Genomic DNA, 21,875 nt, shown 5'->3' with positions numbered 1-21,875 from the left:
TTTGTTTTATGAGACGGAGGGAGGAAAAGATGTTGTAGCCTCGGAAATGTGGAGATAGATTTATACAAAGCTGAAATGTACCTTGTGTTATTGTATTAGAGTAACCACATGTGAACTAAAACAGACAGACAGACACACACACACATTTTATGACAACATTTGATTCTGATGTTAACACTGCCATTTTTCTCATTCAGAAAGCTTTATACTCCATCTCATTAGAATACCACTCAAGGTATTTTTATGTTAGGAGACCTAATGTCCCACTTAGGGTGTCTGTTTAAGTAAATCAAAATGATTTTTCTGGCACCTTAGTTTTGCAAAAAAAACGATCCCCATCTTCTACGTAAGCATGGTTCTTACAAATTAAATATTAGAACCAAAAACAGGCCATGTGTCGATGCTTTTACATATTGTCAGTTGCCATAAGACCCTATCTGTCTCTCGAAATGTGTCAGGAATTACAGGCAATTCCAAAAACATGCATTAGTCCCCTCCTAAGGTGCAATAGTTCTTTTTAGCACAAGGCAAATATCGCAACGAAACATGGCTGTATGATGCAGCTAACCTGGCAACCGCCAGTGAATAACCCTGCAAAGGAAGAAAGCAACCATGTTATCATGCACACACATGTGGCCTGGGTAAAGATTAAGCCGTATTCATCGCTGGCTGCCTCTCTCTCCTGCCTCAGTCCATCACAAGATATGGCAGCCATTCAGCCAGGAAGCCAGGAGAGGTGCCACAGATTTCACGGCGTTCCCAAATCAGGTCGTCTGGAGACACAGAGGTATTCTGCAGTACTGCCATTTGCAGCTTTCCCAAGGATCAACCCCCCCCCCTAACTTCCCCTACGCCCAAGTCCAAGGGTTTGGAATTCTGTAGGACGTCATTACTATACAGACGTTCAGCTTCTTCCATACTTTGGGAATTGTCTGCTGATTCATGCTTTCTGTCAACTATTGTTAGTACTTTTTGTGATTTTTCTTTGGCATATGGGGTGGGGGGGGTTTACATGAATGAAGAGAAGAAAGAGTGTGATCATTTAGTATTGAGAAGTACGGGATCATGGTGTGTCCCTGCTGACATGTACATTTTCACTGAATGGGACTGGGGCTCTGAGCTTTATGTTGGCCTTGACTCGGGGAAGAAGCTTACACCCCTCCAGCTACTTAGGGGCCCTCTCAATGCTAAGCCTCTAATAATTCCTGCAAAGAATTGAATGCCTTGTATATGGTAATAGTCATTCCAATCTAACAAGAAACTGCCTTTCACAAAGGACTCTCATGGACTCTCAGCCACTGGACTGTCTGCAAGGTCAGTGTTCTACTGACCATGCAAAACTAGAAGGAAGAATCTATTCTGTAACCATTGTAGTTCATGTGAACATAATAGTTAATATTTCTGTACGTCTGCCTCAAAACAACTAGCCTGTTAGAATTTAAAATACATATAAATGTTAGGGAAGATAATGATCATTATATCCTGCTTAAACTTGACAGCTTAACTAAAATGGTTAGCAGGATTTAAAAAAGGAAAATTGAATAATTCCAGTTAACTCGTTGAGTTATACTTTACATGTATTCTCCTTAAATATTAACCCTGAAAAGAATCACTGACAATGAGTTATAAACATCCAATAATAGCACTAATTGACAGACTTTCATTAAAGCCTTACTGGAACTTTGCTCATTTACACTTATTAGGAATGGTAAAAATACACTTCTTCCTTGACATTCAACATCCATTCTTACTTGTCACAAGGAATGATAATGAGGAGATCAAGTTTTGAGGCAACGTAGATATCATTTTTCTTTACAACAACAAATAGGTTTGAGGTAAATTGACATTTAGTTTGATTAAATATAACTGGATTAAATGTAACAGAGTCACTCAAAGAAGGCACTTTGTTCTTAGAAAAAAACATGCCATTACAAAAGACATGCAAACTGCACAAACAACTGTGTGTTGTCTTATATCTCAACCAATCACAGTGATGCCATGGCTGTGTAATCACACTTGTGTATCCAGGCATTAACAATGCACTAACCCATCTGAATGTTCAAGGTGACGCTGTGCCATTTGTGTTGTGTTTTCTACATCCTCGCTTCACCACACACAGATGAGGGGGGGTGGGGGTGGGGGGGCAGTTCTGCAGAGACGGTGATTCCAAAGTGGTTTCCCTGTGTCAGTAATTTTTTATTTTCTAAAAAACCACTGGTGCAGTATATTAGCCGTAATTTATGTTTATCATCTCTTGTACCCTAGTTGACTTCAACAAACCATTTAACACTTTAAGTTGGTGCATATGGCCTCTGTAATAGCTATTCTGCTTGGAGGAGCACTTTAAAGACTTTAAATCATTTCTTTCGGCAAACACTAATGAATTATGTCACCATAAGCGCTATGCAAAGGTGCTAGGGAACCAGTAGTAATTATCAAGAGACAAGATGAGGCGTTCAGGGGGCTATGGGAGAGGCCTCCTTTGAAGTGTACCTAACAAGATTCAACTGAAGAGACAATTTGAACAGACAAAAACAAATGTTCATACTATAGCAGAATGACTTATATTTCCAGTGAGATCCCTAAAACTACATTTGGTATCATTATAAAGAAGACAATGCTTTAATATAGAGCAATAAACCTGTTTATACACTTAATTGGGCAACTTTTGATGTCACAGCATGGTGACATTCGTAACAAAAAATGTTTAAATTCATTGAATTGTACCATACATTTCTATAAAATGCTGCATAAACATATAAGAAATGTAATCTTTTCTGAAGGATGTTTGTGGTCCCTAGACTGGATAGCTCGTCTGTTACATATTTACAATTTATGTTGTCCTTCAATATGGTCTCAGTTCATTAAGTTCAACATAGCCATGATCTTGCATGATCTTCTTAGTATATGCATTAACACTTTTATACACATGCCCATTGTTAATGTGCTCAAATGTGCTCAGTATCCACTAAAATAGCCTCAATTAAAATAATTAAAAATGGCAACAAGCTGTCGGATTTTACCCAAACCAGCTGAAATTTGCCATATGAGAAATGTGCAAGGTGGCCATCTTACAGAAGGTGTAGAGGTGGGATAAATTTAATTACAGCTTCAAATATTCATTTGGCAAATATATCAAGGTTTGAAACACAGGCCCAGGAATGTTAGGAAGGCCTGGCAAGCTTTCACAATGGTGGATGGCAAATGACAGTAATCCATGCAAAAAGGGACACATTTATAGACTGCATTCAGTACCCTCCAGTCCCCATCTTTCTCTAATGTGTGCTAGTATTTGTGTAGAAATTCACATTTCTTGGCATGAGTAAAATCACAAAATGTCTTCCTTAAAGTATTTTCAAAAAAATCTAATTGACTAGGGTTAATTGTTTGCTGGATTAGAAACCTCCCCGAAAATAAACACATCCTTTAAAATATTGTTTATATACAGTACATATAATAAACTATTAATTTAAAATATAACTGTATTATTTGTTCTGTATATAAAAAACATTGAGTTTTTGTTGACAAATAATTGAGTTATTGTTACAAATAACATGCATTTTACAAAACACTCTTGATTCAGAAAATAAATTATAGGATGTTTAAAAGTATGCAGAAAACACACGCACACGCACACGCACACACACACACACACACACACACACACACACACACACACACACACACTACAAATAAATTCTGCACCTGAATACTACAATGAACTCACAACCAGTATCGGCAGATGTGCATGATTGTCACACTTCACTATGTCCTGAGACAGGTGAAGGTGCACCGGTACTCATCCACTTCCTGTGACAGCGAGCAAGGGTGGCCTACTTTCTCACTGTGTCATGTCTGCCTGCGCGTCATTGATGTAATCAGCAGATGGGGTAAGGAGCCGAGCGCTTGTCTCCTCCCGAACTGAGGGAGGGTGTGGGTGCACAAGGGAAAGCAAAGGCAGGGAGGTGGAGGGAATTGTCTGGATACCACACAGTGAATGAGAACCCTGCCTGTGCCAACACCCCCGACAGCAGATTACATCAGACCTCCACCCCTCTCTCGCCTACCTCACAAACTCGCTGCATCCCTACCATGTAGAGGCGCTGAAAACAACACACAGAGCAGAGACAACAGGGTTTGGCTGCCACTCAGGTGTCTGCGAAGGATTAGCTGAGCGCTAATAGCTAAATGGCTGCAAGCGGTAAAGACATGCATGCAAACCACCACTGACCTACATAACAAAAGCCACAAACCCCATTATTCCTATCTTCTCTGCATATTTAATATGCTAAATGCAATTGAGGCATCAATAGTTTGTGCTTTTTATGTTTTGTTATGTACTAGGACATGTTATACACAATAGATACATTTTCTGGGTATAAAAGGCTAGAGGTTAACTTTAACAAGGTGGTACACACCTCAAATTAATTATTGTAATTATGTAGGGACATTCCTTTAACCGCACTACCCAGCATCCACAATTCAACTCCGAAACTGCACTAGACTTTGCTACAGTTGTACCGTTTCACCATCAATACGTTCTCCAGCTCAACTGATGGGAGAAGGCAATGTGGAAGTCTGGGAAATTCTGGAGAGGAGAAGGAGGAATTGCAGGATGAATGGGTGGGTTCTTATACAGTAAGCCTGGTTGGAGTGGGAGGGAGAAATGGATGGATAGATGGATGGATGGACGGGGGGGTGGGGGGTTGATAAAGCCTGATCTGTGCCACAGGGCGTTGCGGAGGGAGAGGTGGGGATGGGGGGTGGGGACTGGTGGGAGGGGGCATTGTCTGCTCTGTCTGTGTTATAGGATTGAGCTCAAGTTTCCTTTGTGCTGTCATTTTGTTGGGGATTATGTTCTTTGAGAGAGTTGTGCGCAAGCAGGCAGGCAGGCACCCAGGGTGGAGGTGGAGAGAGCGGAGGGGAGAGTGGGGAGGATGTCTTTGTTCAGAGCAATGATCATGAACAAGACAGATAGCAGAGAAAGAGAGAAAGATAGAGTGAGTTTGTGTGTGTGTGTTTTTGTGTGTGTGTGTGTGTGTGTGTGAAAGAGAGAGCGACAGACAAAGAGAGAGAAAAAGAGAAAGGGAGAGAGAAAGAGAGAGAGTTCAAAGCGAGATGTCAGGACATGTAACCAGCCATGTAACAATTTAAAATCAATTTGCCTCCCAAGAAGGAATTGCTCCCTGAAAGGCATTTCCCGAGAAGCATTAAAGGACTTCCACTCAATCTAAATAGATATCAATTACATAATCACTTTCTTCCGCTTAGTGTAGACTACCACTGGAAAGTCTGTCACCCTCTACGGTGGGATTTATCTTATGTGTGTCTTGTTGAATTGATTGTGAAATCTTTTAGGTCATAATAGTGATAGAAATACCAAAACATACCATGTAGGTATTGTCCACAGCCTATTCAGCATGTTTGTGTCTTGGTAACTATACTGAAAACTTTAACAGTGTCCCTTTGTGACTTGTCTGTTTTTCCAACTCTTATTCTAAGATGGTCCTGGGTGGAAGTAAAAGGTTTCCGTGAACTTCAATATGCTCTACATTCACAGTATTTTGGTCACACTTTCAGGGACTTGACTTTCAGCAAATACTTACAAGCCAACACCAATAATAACCTTTCATAATAAAGTAATGAGCATTGGAGGGTCTACCTTTCTGTTTGCACCATTGGATCTCATGCCACTGTCATTTTTACAAACTTGTTAAAGCACCACATGGTACATTTGCATAGGATTACCAACATATAGCACATGATTTGCATGCCTAAAAGTACACTTGAGTAACCATAATTACACGTGACACCAATTACTCTGTTACTTTGTATTAAATTATAATGGAAAATTCCACTAGAGAATTGGAGACTAATTGCATCTTAATTTGCATAATTTTGCATATTAATCACATCTCAGATGAATAATAAATTTCAGCAGATTTTTTTTATTTATGCATAGATACAAAAACAAGTAGAAAAATAATTTGTGAGGGAAGAAATCAGGAACTATTACTTAAAGCATTTGCTTTAATTTCTTAATTTATCTGTGCCTAAAATGAAAAGATACCTTCACGCTGAATCTTGATTACTAGTCATATATCTTGATACTGAAAATAATCTAGACTTTAGTTTTTAGTTTAGTAAAACAGCGTCCAAAGTGACATTTACATATAGGTTTCTTTTTCCTATATTGAGTTTTTTTCCCCACCTGTGCCTTTTTTTCTGTGGCTGTTTGCCTATAAACAGATTTTATGCAATGGACTACCTGCCCATTGAGCATACAAAAACAAGTTAAGTGTTGTATAAATCACAAATAGGTAGTTCTGTTCATGGAAGAACTACTTTTATACTAGGTCTGACTATCAGGGCATTCAATTTAGGAAGTGGATGGGGAATGTTTAAGTTAATGATTATATGATTCCTAACTTTTAATATAAAGATGCTCCAGAGCCTGTATGAAGATGCATTTCCATAATGGACCAGGAGTAAATAAATAAATAATAAAATGTTACTTCATGAAAAGTTAGATACTCTCTTTTTCAGTTTTTGCCCTAAGTACAAATTCATTCAGTGTTTCCAGTTACTTAAACAATCTCAATTTGAGTAGGCTATTTAAAATGGCAGTCCTGCCTTTCCACTTGATGAATGAGTGATGGATGATTTCTAATGATCCCAGACATGAGTTCTCTTGTGTGGGCAACAGTGCCTTTTAGTGGCATGTCAAGGGAAGACCACCCAGACGCAGTACAAAAAAGGTGGTAGGTTGTGTGTTTTGAGGGATTATTAAAATGTAATTTAGATGTTGTTATTTCTGTTTCTTCTTACTTACTTTACTTTTTCAATTTTCAAATGAAAGATTCACTGAGCAGCAATCAAGACTGAATAATGCATTGAAGACAACAATTTTAATATTCTGCACCATTCAACTCACAGATGTAAAAGCATCCCCAACTGACATTGTTAATTACTATAATACATCTTAGGAAGGTTTCCATATCTGAACGCAATCTCAATAATCAAGTACTGCGCTAGCAATTATTTATCAATAAAATTAGTTACAGAACTTTAAGGGGCGGGGACGAGCGCAGGTGTCTCTCTCTCGGCTTGTTTTCATGCGTGAGACTATTATCTCGTGCTAGAATACATTATCATCATTCGTCTGAGCACTAAACAGAAAACGAAATACCAAGCGTGCACAAACGCTCTGACCTGTAATCATCAAGAACAGCGGGAATGTAATGATGTTTTGGTCTACTGATCAAATTTTTGAATTTGAGACAATGATTTTGTGCACCTGTGTGGGGAGTTGCTGAAAATCTGTAGAAACTATTTGAAAACATTTGGCCAACTATGCTGTGAAGCGCGTGCACGCATACTTGCACACACCCCATCACTTTTTGAAGTAGCCTAATCTAGTCAGGTAATGTAACAGACGTAGGGCGCAGTAGACACATATTTTCTCCAACATTTGATTTTCTAATTGAGACAGAACCAATTCGATTGACTAAATGCTAATTGTATATTAAACATAATATTCAACATTTATGATACATTATGCAAGCGTCCACTTTACAGAGCAGAAATGTACATACCCACCAAGTCTAGATACGTTAATACATGGTGCAGTACATCTTCTGGCTAACAAGTGGACGCTTAGCTCCCTCTACTGGATATTTGTAATAAACCCCGTTGTTTTGGATTTTACCATAAGCATTATGGGTACAGCATGGGATAGTTGCATAAGGTAGCCGGAAGAGCTCCTTCTTGAGAGTAGCCGTTGTGCTCTGCTTTTAAATTCAAAATGCAACATCTACTATTGTGTTTACTATTTTCTGGTGCATGATGCAACGAATTACGAGTTTTGCTACATACCGTCAACTCGGAGGAATTGCAACGCGTCAGTGCTTTGCCTGCCCTTGGAAAAAGCATTCACCTAAGCGGTCGCAGTGTTGTACGGAGGCATGTATGTTTAGTCTGTGGAGTACACGTCCCCTGGTCAGAGATCCAGTCTCATTTAATTGCGGCTTGTATGAACTGAGACGACAGAGTACGCATTTCGCTTTTCAGAATTACAGACATTACTGCACGAGCGACAATGACCGGAAGAGCACAAAGGGGCATCCAACCATCTCAGTGGTTGGGAGTCCAGATCCAATTACGTGGATCATAAATAAATTATTCATTATCTTAATAGAACTTGTTTTTGAATTGGGCCTTACCACTGTGGATTTTGACAATGGAGTGAAGCAGGTAACCAATGAAATATGCTTAAATCTGTTTCATTTGATAACACCATTATCATAGTTTCTGGGAACCTAGATTAATTGGTACAATATTATGGCTTATAGGATACTGTTTTATGGGCCAAAATGTACTAAACCTGACTGACTCGGTCTTTGTTTCAGGCATTGGTCCATGTCTCCAACATGATGTCCACTGGCAACTTTGAGGAACTAAGGGGTGTGGTGTCCAATGAGGTACCCTCCTTTATATCCTCCACACATGTCTAGATGTTAATATATTTGTCCTTATATATTTGTTCCTTCACCTACATTTTCTGATACCCTATGCGACATAACCAAGTACATATGTTGTTTTAGACAGTGGACTATGTCGAGAAGAAGTGCAAGACCCTATCAGAAGCTCAGAGACAACAACTGGCTATCTCTTTAGATGACATTTTATTTCTGCTTCCAGAGGATGTGTGTGTTGTCTTTGATAAACGTGGTATGGTTATTTATAACTCAGTCATTCTAACCTTATTATGGGAATATGTATGTATTTATGTATGTGTGAGCTAATGTGAGGCTTACCTTTGTTCCTCCCAGGTGGAAGATCCTGCGTCATAGAGATGCGGTTCTGGTACCTGTCCAAAACCAATGCTCCAGATGATCCAGAGAGTACAAAGATCTTCAAAATAGCTACCACAGAGGATAGTGACAAATCACAGAAAATAGTGACAGCTGTCTATGAGTAAGCTTTGAACCTTGCCAACATCTAAACATAAATCATTTAGTTCAATTAAATCACGTAAACATGTGTAGATGCTCTGGAAATAAGTGTTTGAATAACTGTAAATATTTCAATTAATAGTAGAACAACATATTGAGTGTTTGTATACATTCTTAGGGACTATCGAAGCAACTAGGTATTTAAATGCATTGCCATAAGGAATCCATGCATATGACACACACAGGCCTGTATTTCCTAGACAATATAGTAATTAACAGTACTGAGACAGTTTATGCCTATTTGATACAATTATAGCAGTCTAAGTTGTTATCCCTTAAGAAAGCGAGTGGGGCACTTACTTAAGTAGAACTATGGATAGTTCAGTGAAGAGAAGTCTACTCCTCTATGCCTTTTTGAGAGGGTGGGAATCAATCACTCGATTTTGATCCGGGGATCTCAGCTAGGATCGAGGCCTGCCTCACAGACATCTCCGCCTGGATGACTGAGCACCACCTCCAGCTGAACCTCGCCAAAACAGAACTCCTCATCATCCCGACCAAACCCTCCATCTCCCACGATCTTTCAATCACCCTGGGATCGGCGACGGTGACCCCTTCATCCTCTGCCAGGAACCTCGGGGTGACCATGGATGACGAGCTCTCCCTCACGGCCCACATTGCTGCGGTCTCCCGGTCGTGTAGATTCACCCTCTACAACATCCGGAAGATTAGGAGATACCTATCTGAGCATTCCACCCAGCTGCTAGTCCAAGCACTTGTCCTCTCAAAGTTGGACTACTGCAACTCGCTGCTCGCCGGTCTCCCAGCATGCGCAACCCGCCCTCTCCAGAGGATTCAGAACGCGGCGGCCCGTCTGGTCTTCAATCTACCCAGACGCTCCCATGTTACCCCGCTCCTCATCTCCCTCCACTGGCTTCCCATCACGGCCCGTATCAGATTCAAGACTCTGGTACTGACCTTCCGAGCGGTGAACGGGACTGCACCCGACTACATCAAGTCTCTCCTCCAGCCTTACACCCCCCCCCCACCCACCTACGGTCTTCTTCTGACAACCGTCTGGTGGTCCCACCGCTCAAGAGCGCCCGGTCCCAACACAAGCTCTTCTCCTGTCTGGCCCCCCAATGGTGGAATCAACTCCCCACCTCCGTCAGGGACACTGACTGTCTCCCCACCTTCAAGAAAAGGCTCAAGACGCACTTGTTCCGGGAGTACAACGGCACTTAGGAATGCTTGGCTGGACCTGATGTTAGTTACATTTACATTTAGTCATTTAGCAGACGCTCTTATCCAGAGCGACTTACAGTAGGTACAGGGACATTCCCCCCGAAGCAAGTAGGGTGAAGTGCCTTGCCCAAGGACACAACGTCATTTGACACGGCCGGGAATCGAACCAGTGACCTTCTGATTACTAGCCCGATTCTCTAACCGCTCAGCCACCTGACCCCCTAGTTTCCTCCAGGATCACAATGACTCGTATTGAGAGACTTGTTGCTCTTGTTGGTTAGTTGTAACAGTTTCAAATTCTTGTACTCGCTGTGAAATATTTTTACTGTTGATTGTTTTTTCTACAGGTACACTCTTGCACTCTTGTGGGGAGTTTCATGTTGTTCAATTGTAACTTGTTTAACTGCATGCTCTTATGGTTCTTCCCTTTGGCACTTATTTGGTTTTCCACAATGTATGCTTCATGTTTTGGCTGCTCGCAATGTTTGGGGATATCTCGTTGTTATGATCAGTGACCTATGCTCTTTTGTAAAGCTCTCTTGGAAGTCGCTTTGGATAAAAGTGTCTGCTAAATGCATAAATGTAAATTTCCTGGAGAGACAAAGATTAGATAAATCCACTTCCTACTTAGCAGGACAAATCTCTTCTCCTTTCTGATGAGAAATCCTGTTTGGAAGTATGGTATATATGTCTTAATACCCATCAAGTTAGCTCACCCATTGTTTGAGGTATTTGGCAGTGCAAAGCAGAAGTGTTTGCACAAACTGACTTTATTAAAGTCATTGTAAAAATACTCTCTCCAGATCTCTAAAGTTTACCTTTTTGAATTGAACATACAAGGCAGTCTAGGAAGCATTGCAACATGAGATGGATTTGGGTGTGTTTTTAATTTTCTAATCTGTCTCATTCTCTTTACTTCCAGGTTCCACCAGGAGCTGACCAAGGGGGCAGATTCAAACTGGACCATCACCAACATCTGGCACTGGGACTGGGGAATAGCATTAAATGAGTGATAACTAGACAAGCCTTAAGAGCATCTTTATTAAGATATATCATCAAACTATTGGTTTATAAGGAAGGTGAAATTATATATCATGTACACACTGTGGAAAATATTCAAAACTCCCCAAACATTATCCACTGACTGGATAATATCAAAAGATAGATCTGCTGTTTGTTGAACACAGTGCTAACTAATCTATTGTAAACAAACAGAACCACAACTTAAAACATAAAGGTACCTCATGACTCTGACTTGTCCCCTGATTTGTTAGGAATATCCTTCAAAGTCTCCAAGAAGTACTGGCTCAACATAAACCTGTTATGTTGACACCAATCGATGCCTTATTCTATTTGAAATGCTATTTCCCCATTATCTACAGTAGTTTGGTCTACAGCATATGTGCACATTGTTTCATACATGTGTCCACATCTTGGCATGAACTACTGTTATTCATTGTCAAGTCAATGTATACATTTCGCGGAAGGTGTTAGCATTTCACGGTATACAAATGGTAGTTCAGACCTTAACCTGATGAGTGGTATCAGAATCATTTAATTAAAAAAAGTTTACACACAAACTAAATACCGTATTGATAGTTCTTACCGTTCTGACATTGTTTGAGGGAAACAGAACTTTGTATTAATCAGTTGTAAATGTAATCAACACAATCTACATATATTGTTGGTCTGTGTGTGCGAGACGGCAAGTATTTGGCGGTTGAGCTCTTAAAAGCCACCGATAAGTGTGCTTTGACAAACTGGCATGAGGTTGATTAATTGAATTAAAAAGTAATTGTGTATGGAAATGTAATCTAAGAATGACAAAATAAATATGACCAAGGCTTAGACAACACTGTGCTCAACACTTTATGGTTCGACAAGCAGATACAAATATTCTCACTGGCAGAAATTAAAAACTCAACTGATAATTAATCATTTAAGCAATTGTTTACCAGTCTAAAAGACAAAAAACAAAACAATCCATTGAACACTTAATGGTATACCAGTTGACAAAGTACAATATATACCCTTAAAATAAAAATACTTTATAAATACATTTACTCAATGCTTTGAGTTGATGGAATTTCCTTTAAAACATTCCGAAAGATCTCCACACAAACTTCTCCAGTGGGGTGTCTCATAGACGCCAGTTTCCATGCTTCTTCAAATGTCTCCTTGGAAATACTCAAGCCCACGTTTTGGAAAATCTTAGAAATCTGAAAAGGAAATTGAGGATGTTAGGGGCTGACAATTAATGCAATGGTATTTACCATAATTTTCTTTAGTTTGACCCCTGGACAAAGGAATTTGGTTGAAGTTTTTTAATTGAAATACTCAACATACTGTTTCTCATCAAGAATTGACTTAGGCTGAAAATAGGGAACTGAAAAGGCTCTAGAGTAGGGTCTAAAGCTCCAGGGTACCAGCTTACTTTAACACTGTTGTCTAACTCGCTTTGGTATCTTGCTCAAGTCACTAATCCAGAAGTTGGTGAGACAGGCTCCACCTTGTGGGTAAAATAATTGCATAATTGAGTAATGTGACTTGTCTCAATAACCAATTGGGTTTTCTGACTATACTCATATTTACAAGGCCGAGATCAAGAGATTTTTCATCACAGAAAGATGAACAAATACGATTTATGGAGTTGCTCAACATCCCCAAAGGATTGCTACATCTAGAACCGCGTGGGAGGAAGTAGTAGTGACTGGCAGAGCATCTTAGTCTTGGGTCTCAAGAACCCCGGAGCAATTGAGCAATACAAAGCTAGATACCATCACCTCAGTTAGTTAGGGGAAAGCGGAGAAGAGTCTAGTACCTCAGGAACTGTACAAATAATATATTCCTTATATTCCCTGTACCACCGATAATTGTATTAAAAAGTCTTCAACTTATAAGATTTGTATTATATCTGCCTTAATGATTAAAATACTTAAAATCAAACATGGCACCACAATCTCCGTGGGAGAGAACAACAACGTTAATTTAAAGATTGTCGTATTACTGTTTGATGTTAATAAGTGTTTTGACGTTAACTTGACAGAACGGATTCTATGTGAATCAACTGTTCCAAATGTTTGTGAGGCTCAGAGCCTACATGCTTTTCTGGTTATGACTTCTATGGGCATTCACACCAAGTAGGAAACAGCATTTCTTAATGGTCCCTATTTGCTTGTGTTGTGGGTGCAATTCCCAGGTTGTTTGCTACCGGCTCATTTGGCTCTCCATCATGTGCCTATTCAGCCCTGCAGTGTCTTCTTTTTTTTTTGTTTCCAAGTGGCATTCATTAGTTATGGCAATATTGCGCAGAATGCAACATTTCACAAGGAAGCACTGGATTTTTGATGACTGTATTGTGCTCCCCGAGTGGACAAGCATTCAGCCTAATATTATTTCTATTACAACTCGGGACCTTGCACTGATGGAAGGCGTGTTGTGTCTGAGAGGTGAGGACTATTGAACAGTATGGCATGATGAACCAGGTCTTTTATGGATAATCACTGTCTCCTATCAGCCACGTCTTGCCTTTCCTCTGGTAAGTTACACATTTTGTAAAATAACTGTTTGCTGAGTAGACGTGAGTGACATAACCTCTCGCGGAAATCGGAAATGACCAAATAAATACATTTACCATTTGGGAGGAGCGGTGGCACTGCATTAATGCGCTGTTCTTCCTCCCAACACACCCATAACTTGCAACGCCTACTCCATCGCAAACTTTGCGGAATCTACGCAAACGCATCTGAGGTAGCATGAAACATATGAAATGCCCGGAGCATTACAGGCTGCACGGGAGCATGGTCGTACCCTTAGTGCTTTTTAGTGAACATTTTATAAAATGGACGTGGAGCAGTTTGGGATCATGGACATGTGCTCTTCTTCACTGTAAAACTACTCTTTACTTAAAAGTGCATCTCAGGGCATTGCTAACCTCTTCCTTGGTGCGGGGGCAGAATAAGTGTTCCTCATACACTCCCCTGAGAGAGAGCAGTGTGGGATAGAGTAGTTCATAGGCTGTGGCCCCATCTCCGTAGTTCGTATGGTCGCTAACACGCTTGATCCGAGGGGCAGCCAGATCAGTACGCACAGTAGGAATCCCATACGGACGGTAGTCTGCAGAGAAAGATGTCACCGCCTCTCAAAAATCTATCTAACAATAAGTGGTAAATGATGAGTGGTGTAAATGTTACTAATTACCGATATGGCTCAAATCTCAACAGTAAATGTTTATACCTTTTTTTTCTTTTTAATTTGTTTCATAGATTAAAATAGCTTTTCAAACTAAACGTATTTCCTATCAATCCTTGTTTTCTACATGTAGCATGTCTCCAACTCACCAGTTGGAGGGTGACTTCCCACCACTGCCTGAATCGTGGAGCTGGACTTGACGAAGTGGTCCTGGGCCTCCCTGGAACGGCTCAGGGTTTTGGGGGTCTTGAGTGTGCTAGTCACCTCTGCTGGCTCCAGGTCATCAGGTCTGACCAGAGCCTTTGACACAGCAGGTTCCTTTTGGTCTGAGAAAGAAATTCTCTGCATGTTGGCTGGAGCTGTGCTGGTTCGACGCTCTGGAAGAGTGGGTTTGATTGAAAGATAAATAAATACTCGTCATATTTTCTGAAATAAACTTAAGATCCTGATAGCAATCAATAAAACCAATGCTCTAAAAGACATTTTTTATGTCCTTTCAAACTCAAGCCAAAACTGCTCGTTTAGCAAAACTGACCTACCCTGCCCTTAACAGTATACGTACTGACAACCAAAGGCAACCAAACATACTAACCACTGGTTATAATACGCTGCTCCAGTTTGTTGATGGGCATCTTGTCTTTCCAGTTTAGGAAATTGGCAAACTCAAGAAAGTTTATGTGTCCATCTTTGTCCAAATCACAATAGTCCATCAGACTGTCCAGTACCGTTCCACTCAAGTCCAGGTTAAACTGACGACAAACATCCCAGAGGTCTTTTTTGTCAATCATACCCTGGCCTTTCTGTAGAAAAAACATTGTCAGACCTTTACTGCCTACTAATACATATCTTATACTTTACATTTGTACAAAATACAAAACAATCTATAAAAATACATTTGAAACATCTGTAACAGATAGTTTGCTTCTTATGTTTAATACTGCCTCTATATCACACATAATTCAATAGTCATGTGTCGTTACATATTTTGAATGTTCCAATAACAGTTACATATACTTGACATTAGGATATGTCTTCCTGTCAACTTGCTGTCCATTAAACATCCTATTGTGTCTTGACTGTGATTGACCTTATCATAATGTCTGAAGGCATGTAGCAAAGAGTTAAAGTTGTGGAAGTTGGCCTTCTTAAGGTGCTGGCGCACAGCACTGACGAGGGCACGCTGTCTGTCTGTGCCTCTGAGGTACTCAGTTTGGGAAGCGGAGTGGATCAGGTCACCTGCACCTGTGTAGAAATGTCCAATTAATGTAATTAATGTAACTTAACTTAATTTATTTTTAATTAAGAAAATAAAGACTTTACATTTATCCCTTTCAGTTTAATCTAGCATTTTGAACTTAAATGGGTGAAGTTGTTTCAGGCAGGAAGCTCCAAAGGGCATATTGCGTGATATGGAAATAGCGCTATTAAATTGTGAACATCTCTCTCCTTCCCATCACCAACATTGGAAAGGCAGCATATTTTATAGCAGGAACTCGCATGCTGCTCTGACATTCCTGCTAAATAAGTCACAAATGTTCTACATTTTTTGTTGTTCCTTCCACCAACCTAACGTTGGTTCAGTCTGTTAGGAGGACATCAAAGCTCTCTGTCACTGTTGTTGAGATCAACTCTCCATTTGGGATTCCATTGTGAAGCAGAACCATACTGCCAAAGATGATGTGTCTATACCCTGTCAATATACATAATTCTAAACTACTTGAGTCCCCTTTTTCAATAACATTAATCCATTGTGTTGTAACCAAAACGTACAAGGCCCTGCAGAAAAAGATTCTGACTCATGACCCACTAACTCCTGAGGTCCCCCAAATCAATTCCGAACTTATAAAGTTTGTATTTCTTATACAGACAGACTGCCATAAGCAAGTAAAAACAATTGTGAATGAGTTTTATTCAGATGTTTATGAGTTACTTCTGCTTACATTATTTGTTTGAATTGTAAGTTACTTTACTTTACTTACTTTCATTGTACTAAATGTACGTATTATTGAACATCTACTTGTTACTTGTTTGCAGGGCTCACTTGCATAAGATATATTTTTCTCAATGAGATACTCTGCTTGTAGATTAAATACAATCAAATAAACCGTGTGATGTTTAGAAATACACTTTTCTCACCAAAAGTATCAGGGGGCAGCAAGATTCCAAATGTATGATTTGGTGGAACTTTCAGGGTGTCTGCTATCCTGTAAGTACCAAACCACAGTTTTTGATAAAGGTACAGTACAATGTGCTATATGTTAGAAAGTGATACTGGCAGATACTGAACATAGTGAGGCCAATGTCAACATTTGAAGAGCACACACACATGAATACTGTTTATTTACAGTATATACTGTATATACTCACGGGTCATGCACTTTTCCAATTTGTGACTGTGTCTTTTCTCTGAAGTCATCACATATCTTGGAAACCATCTTTGCACTGTGATGCATGGGAAGTTAGATGTTATTTTTGCTAGATGTTACTTTTGGCAAAGCTTATGCAACGTCAAGCTGTGAGACAATGAAGGTCATATAATTATAAGATCAGATGTTAACCATGATAAAGAAGGAAAGCTTACTTACTTCTCTGTGTCACACGACCAGTTAAGTGATCTCAAGACATTGCGTCCATTGTTGTAGTGCGGAGTGGATACTCCAAATCTACTGTCTTTGCTAATGCGACTCCAATTGTAATTCCTGTCAACACGCTCACCTTGAACGCATTATTATTTTGTTACAGTCAGATAAACGAGTGTTAAGAGATGAATTCATGAGCTGTAGACTAATTGTTTTATCTGACATTAGTTAGTGAACCATAAAGACACAGAGAAATACACAGCAACTTACCAACAAAATAGGCATTGTGGGAACGGACATACGAATTGTGTCCCTCTTGAGCTTCTCTCTCCACTTGGTGTGATGGTTTAGGAGGGTTGATTAACTCGTCAGCTGCCATGCCTGGATGTATTCACAGGAATAAATGACAACATTCATGCTGAACTCATGGCATGGGACTCGTTGGGTCATAAAGTCTGGCAAACCTTTCTTAATGTGACAAACAAATTAGATGAAAAATATATAGAATTTGACTCACCTTTAAACAATTTCATGCCAAATGTTTTGTCTGTGTTTATGCCATAAGGAAGTCCAGGTCTCTGATCATGTGACTTGCCCAGAGGAGCCTTCTGTCTGGTAGCATAGACATCTTCACGGAACCGGTGTAACTTCTGCTGGAAGATGGTCTTCGGTGGTGGGTTGATAACTGTTCCACCCTGGGAATAACAACAAATATAACCTCAGGGTTTCCCGCAGTACTTTTCAGTTAAGGTGGCCGCCTACGCATTTATATTTTGTCCTCTTTGACTACTCACTGAAGCAGACGTTTTAGTGCAGAGTCCATGGACAATATTGCTGGCAATGTCTGGTTCGTTGGCTCGTCCATGAAATACCCGGATAGATCCCACACCTGGTCTGGTGGTGTTAAGAAATTTTCGTACCACAGGTGGGGTAGTTGGCTGGAGGAGGGAAAAAGTTTATACCATATGTTGATATTATATGTTCACTCTCCCTTATTTTCCATTTTGTTTCATGAAAATGTAAATAGATATTGAGCTCAAAATACCAAGATGTTATTCAGAGTTAGGCAAACTGTCTCCAAATTAATTCAAAGTACAAAAAATATGGTGCATTTCCTGGCAAGAAGGAATACAAGCCTGCCATTAATGCACCCCCTCTATTGTCTGTTCTGTATATCCCAGCATCAAATGATTCTTACTGTACATTAAGGGGACTAGTATGAGTAACCATAATAAGTTTCAGGCACGTAACACTTTCCTAGTCAGAGTTAGCAGGGGGTGCATTTTGTGGCAAGAAGGAATACAACAAGCCTGCCATGAAATGCACCCCCTCTATTGTCTGTTTTGTATATCCCAGCATCAAATGATTCTTACTGCACACTGAGGGGACCAGTATGAGTAACCAGAGTAAGTTTCAGGCATGTAACACTTTCCTAGTCAGAGTTAGCAGGGGGTGCATTTCGTGGAAAGATGGAATACAAGCCTGCCATGAAATGCACCCCCCTCTAATGTCTGTTCTGTATATCCCAGCATCAAATGATTCTTAATGTACACTGAGGGGACTAGTATGAGTAACCAGAGTAAGTTTCAGGCATGTAACACTTTCCTAGTCAGAGTTAGCAGGGGGTGCATTTTGTGGCAAGAAGGAATACAACAAGCCTGCCATAAAATGCACCCCCTCTATTGTCTGTTTTGTATATCCCAGTATCAAATGATTCTTACTGTACACTGAGTGGACTAGTATGAGTAACCAGAGTAAGTTTCAGGCATGTAACACTTTCCTAGTCAGAGTTAGCAGGGGGTGCATTTCGTGGAAAGATGGAATACAATCCTGCCATGAAATGCACCCCCCTCTAATGTCTGTTCTGTATATCCCAGCATCAAATGATTCTTACTATACACTGAGGGAAGTAGTATTAGTAACCAGAGTAAGTTTCTGGCATGTAACACTTTCCTAGTCAGAGTTAGCAGGGGGTGCATTTCGTGGAAAGATGGAATATAACCCTGCCATGAAATGCACCCCCCTCTAATGTCTGTTCTGTATATCCCAGCATCAAATGATTCTTACTGTACACTGAGGGAAGTAGTATTAGTAACCAGAGTAAGTTTCTGGCATGTAACACTTTCCTAGTCAGAGTTAGCAGGGGGTGCATTTCGTGGAAAGATGGAATACAAGCCTGCCATGAAATGCACCCCCCTCTAATGTCTGTTCTGTATATCCCAGCATCAAATGATTCTTACTGTACACTGACGGGACTAGTATGAGTAACCAGAGTAAGTTTCAGGCATGTAACACTTTCCTAGTCAGAGTTAACAGGGGGTGCATTTTGTGCAAGAAGGAATACAACAAGCCTGCCATAAAATGCACCCCCTCTATTGTCTGTTTTGTGTATCCCAGTATCAAATGATTCTTACTGTACACTGAGTGGACTAGTATGAGTAACCAGAGTAAGTTTCAGGCATGTAACACTTTCCTAGTCAGAGTTAGCAGGGGGTGCATTTCGTGGAAAGATGGAATACAATCCTGCCATGAAATGCACCCCCCTCTAATGTCTGTCCTGTATATCCCAGCATCAAATGATTCTTACTGTACACTGAAGGGACTAGTATGAGTAACCAGAGTAAGTTTCAGGGATGTAACACTTTCCTAGTCAGAGTTAGCAGGGGGTGCATTTTGTGGCAAGAAGGAATACAACAAGCCTGCCATAAAATGCACCCCCTCTATTGTCTGTTTTGTATATCCCAGTATCAAATGATTCTTACTGTACACTGAGTGGACTAGTATGAGTAACCAGAGTAAGTTTCAGGCATGTAACACTTTCCTAGTCAGAGTTAGCAGGGGGTGCATTTCGTGGAAAGGTGGAATACAATCCTGCCATGAAATGCACCCCCTCTAATGTCTGTTCTGTATATCCCAGCATCAAATGATTCTTACTATACACTGAGGGAAGTAGTATTAGTAACCAGAGTAAGTTTCTGGCATGTAACACTTTCCTAGTCAGAGTTAGCAGGGGGTGCATTTCGTGGAAAGATGGAATACAAGCCTGCCATGAAATGCACCCCCCTCTAATGTCTGTTCTGTATATCCCAGCATCAAATGATTCTTACTGTACACTGAGGGGACTAGTATGAGTAACCAGAGTACGTTTCAGGCATGTAACACTTTCCTAGTCAGAGTTAGCCGGGGGTGCATTGTATTTACATCAAATGGAAAACAAGGCCTGCCATGTGAAATGCTCTCCCCCACATACGTTTTTTCCCTTCTACCCCAACATTATGTACATTTAATAGCATACATTTAATACCAATACATGTGTATGTATAGGCTGGACAGGTCTGAAAACAGTATAGTCCATGGTAGGTGGGGGATTATTATGTTTTATTTTTTAATTTATTTCATTGACTTAAACAATAAGAGTAATATTTTCCTATATTAAAAAAGGATTTGATGGTGAGAACATTTCTTTTGATTTTGATGCATAGAGGTTTTAGTACTTGTCTTTTGTAGGCTATAGGCATGTGAACCTTTGGTCCGTTTTCAGGACAGCTGATATTCTGGATCAGAAGGCTGTTGTTTTCGACCTGTCTGAATAGCCCCTACGCGCAGGCTAACTGCATTACAATCGCATGCCTTTGTGTGTTACATGCCTGAAACTTGCTCTGGTTACTCATATTAGTCCTCAGTGTACAGTAAGAATCATTTGTTGCTGGGATATACAGAACAGACAATAGAGGGGGTGCATTTCATGGCAGGCTTGTTGTATTCCTTCTTGCCACGAAATGCAACCCCTGCTAACTCTGACTAGGAAAGTGTCACATGCTTGAAACATACTCTGGTTACACATACTAGTCCCCTCAGTGTACAGTAAGAATCATTTGATGCTGGGATATACAGAACAGACAAAAGAGGGGGGTGCATTTCATGGAAGGCTTAATGCACCCCCTACTAACTCTGACATGCCAATTAGAATGGCTAATAATGTTAAATAATCAGCCAAGAGAGTTTGTGTTTAAATGTACTGTACTAGTAGAGCTGTTTATATGTACTGTACTAGAGCTAAAGAAGGTGTGTGATTATGACTTGTGTGTGAGTGACTTACCCTTAGTGTTATCTCCTGTAAGCAGGTTTTTGCTCTGTCACTTGTAGGTATTACTTTTCCTGCCTAAGGCGAGATAAGAATGCAAAGCAGTGGACAGAAGACATGATTGTCTCAATTAGTATTGCACTGGCATAGTGTCGTTAGAGATAACAGTAGTGAATTTTTCTGACCGTCACCAGTGCATGCAATTTAGCTAGACTTGCTAGGTACTAGTCTCAGTTTTAGTAACGTTAGCTTACCGTTGGTATGCCGGGGAATCTATCAGTGTATTTACAGTTGTGGGTTACATTCCTTTCAATTAAAGTCATTTTGTTGCATTCCTAATCCTACATTAAAAAACGTTTGTGTTATGTTTCCATTGGATTAGAGCACAATTGTCCGAACAAATGTTAAACTTCTTTAGTGCTATGCTAGCTAACTAGCTAACACATTCTGGCCATCAGACATAGTTGTAATGTTATGTTTATCTCCACTGTAGTTCTATGGCAACAGGCGCTTGGAAACCAATGAGTTAAAATAATCCAGGTGAATTCAACTGTGGCGGGAAAATTACTTTAATTCTTATTCTCACAGAACAAAAGAACGCAGAGCTGTGCGCCATAGGCCTGTTTATACATTTTATTATATTAAATGTATTAATCACAAAACGTATACTGTTTCTGACTTCCGAAATATGTGTGTTAAAAGTGTGTTAAAAGACTCAATTGGAAGAACAATCAAAATTCCCCTGAATACCTTTTTTTATACACCTTTTCCATTATACATAATTGAGATGTGTACAGGTGGCTAATCATTTTTAAAATTATG

General features: G+C 40.0%; 2 protein-coding genes across 3 annotated transcripts; one reads left to right on the top strand and one right to left on the bottom strand.

Moving 5' to 3' along the window:
- Nucleotides 1–7,524: 7,524 nt before the first annotated feature.
- si:dkey-82o10.4 (uncharacterized protein LOC797793 homolog) lies at nucleotides 7,525–11,784 on the top strand. 2 transcript variants are annotated; one of them, XR_009930763.1, is made up of 6 exons: nucleotides 7,525–8,253; nucleotides 8,409–8,480; nucleotides 8,604–8,730; nucleotides 8,832–8,976; nucleotides 11,122–11,456; nucleotides 11,489–11,784. XR_009930763.1 is itself a non-coding variant. In XM_062465366.1 (5 exons), the coding sequence occupies exons 1-5, from the start codon at nucleotides 7,843–7,845 to the stop codon at nucleotides 11,210–11,212; spliced, it is 846 nt and encodes a 281-aa protein (XP_062321350.1). In that variant the 5' UTR covers nucleotides 7,525–7,842; the 3' UTR covers nucleotides 11,213–11,784. The 2 variants fall into 2 exon arrangements, 1 of the variants encoding a protein (XP_062321350.1); XM_062465366.1 differs by having other exon boundaries at nucleotides 11,122–11,784.
- Nucleotides 11,785–12,023: 239 nt separating this feature from the next.
- On the bottom strand, nucleotides 12,024–21,580 carry efhb (EF-hand domain family, member B). Its single transcript, XM_062465368.1, has 13 exons — nucleotides 21,308–21,580; nucleotides 21,069–21,131; nucleotides 17,764–17,907; nucleotides 17,487–17,664; nucleotides 17,240–17,350; nucleotides 16,980–17,105; nucleotides 16,758–16,845; nucleotides 16,527–16,594; nucleotides 15,478–15,632; nucleotides 14,983–15,190; nucleotides 14,540–14,767; nucleotides 14,134–14,315; nucleotides 12,024–12,418 (listed from the first exon to the last, which is right to left on the bottom strand). The coding sequence occupies exons 1-13, from the start codon at nucleotides 21,374–21,376 to the stop codon at nucleotides 12,260–12,262; spliced, it is 1,779 nt and encodes a 592-aa protein (XP_062321352.1). The 5' UTR covers nucleotides 21,377–21,580; the 3' UTR covers nucleotides 12,024–12,259.
- Between the last annotated feature and the right edge of the window lie 295 nt (nucleotides 21,581–21,875).

The sequence above is a fragment of the Osmerus eperlanus genome, chromosome 7, assembly GCF_963692335.1.
Source record: "Osmerus eperlanus chromosome 7, fOsmEpe2.1, whole genome shotgun sequence".
Taxonomy (NCBI): domain Eukaryota; kingdom Metazoa; phylum Chordata; class Actinopteri; order Osmeriformes; family Osmeridae; genus Osmerus; species Osmerus eperlanus.
Note: the sequence above shows the minus strand (reverse complement) of the source record. Positions and strands in the feature narration are given on the sequence as shown.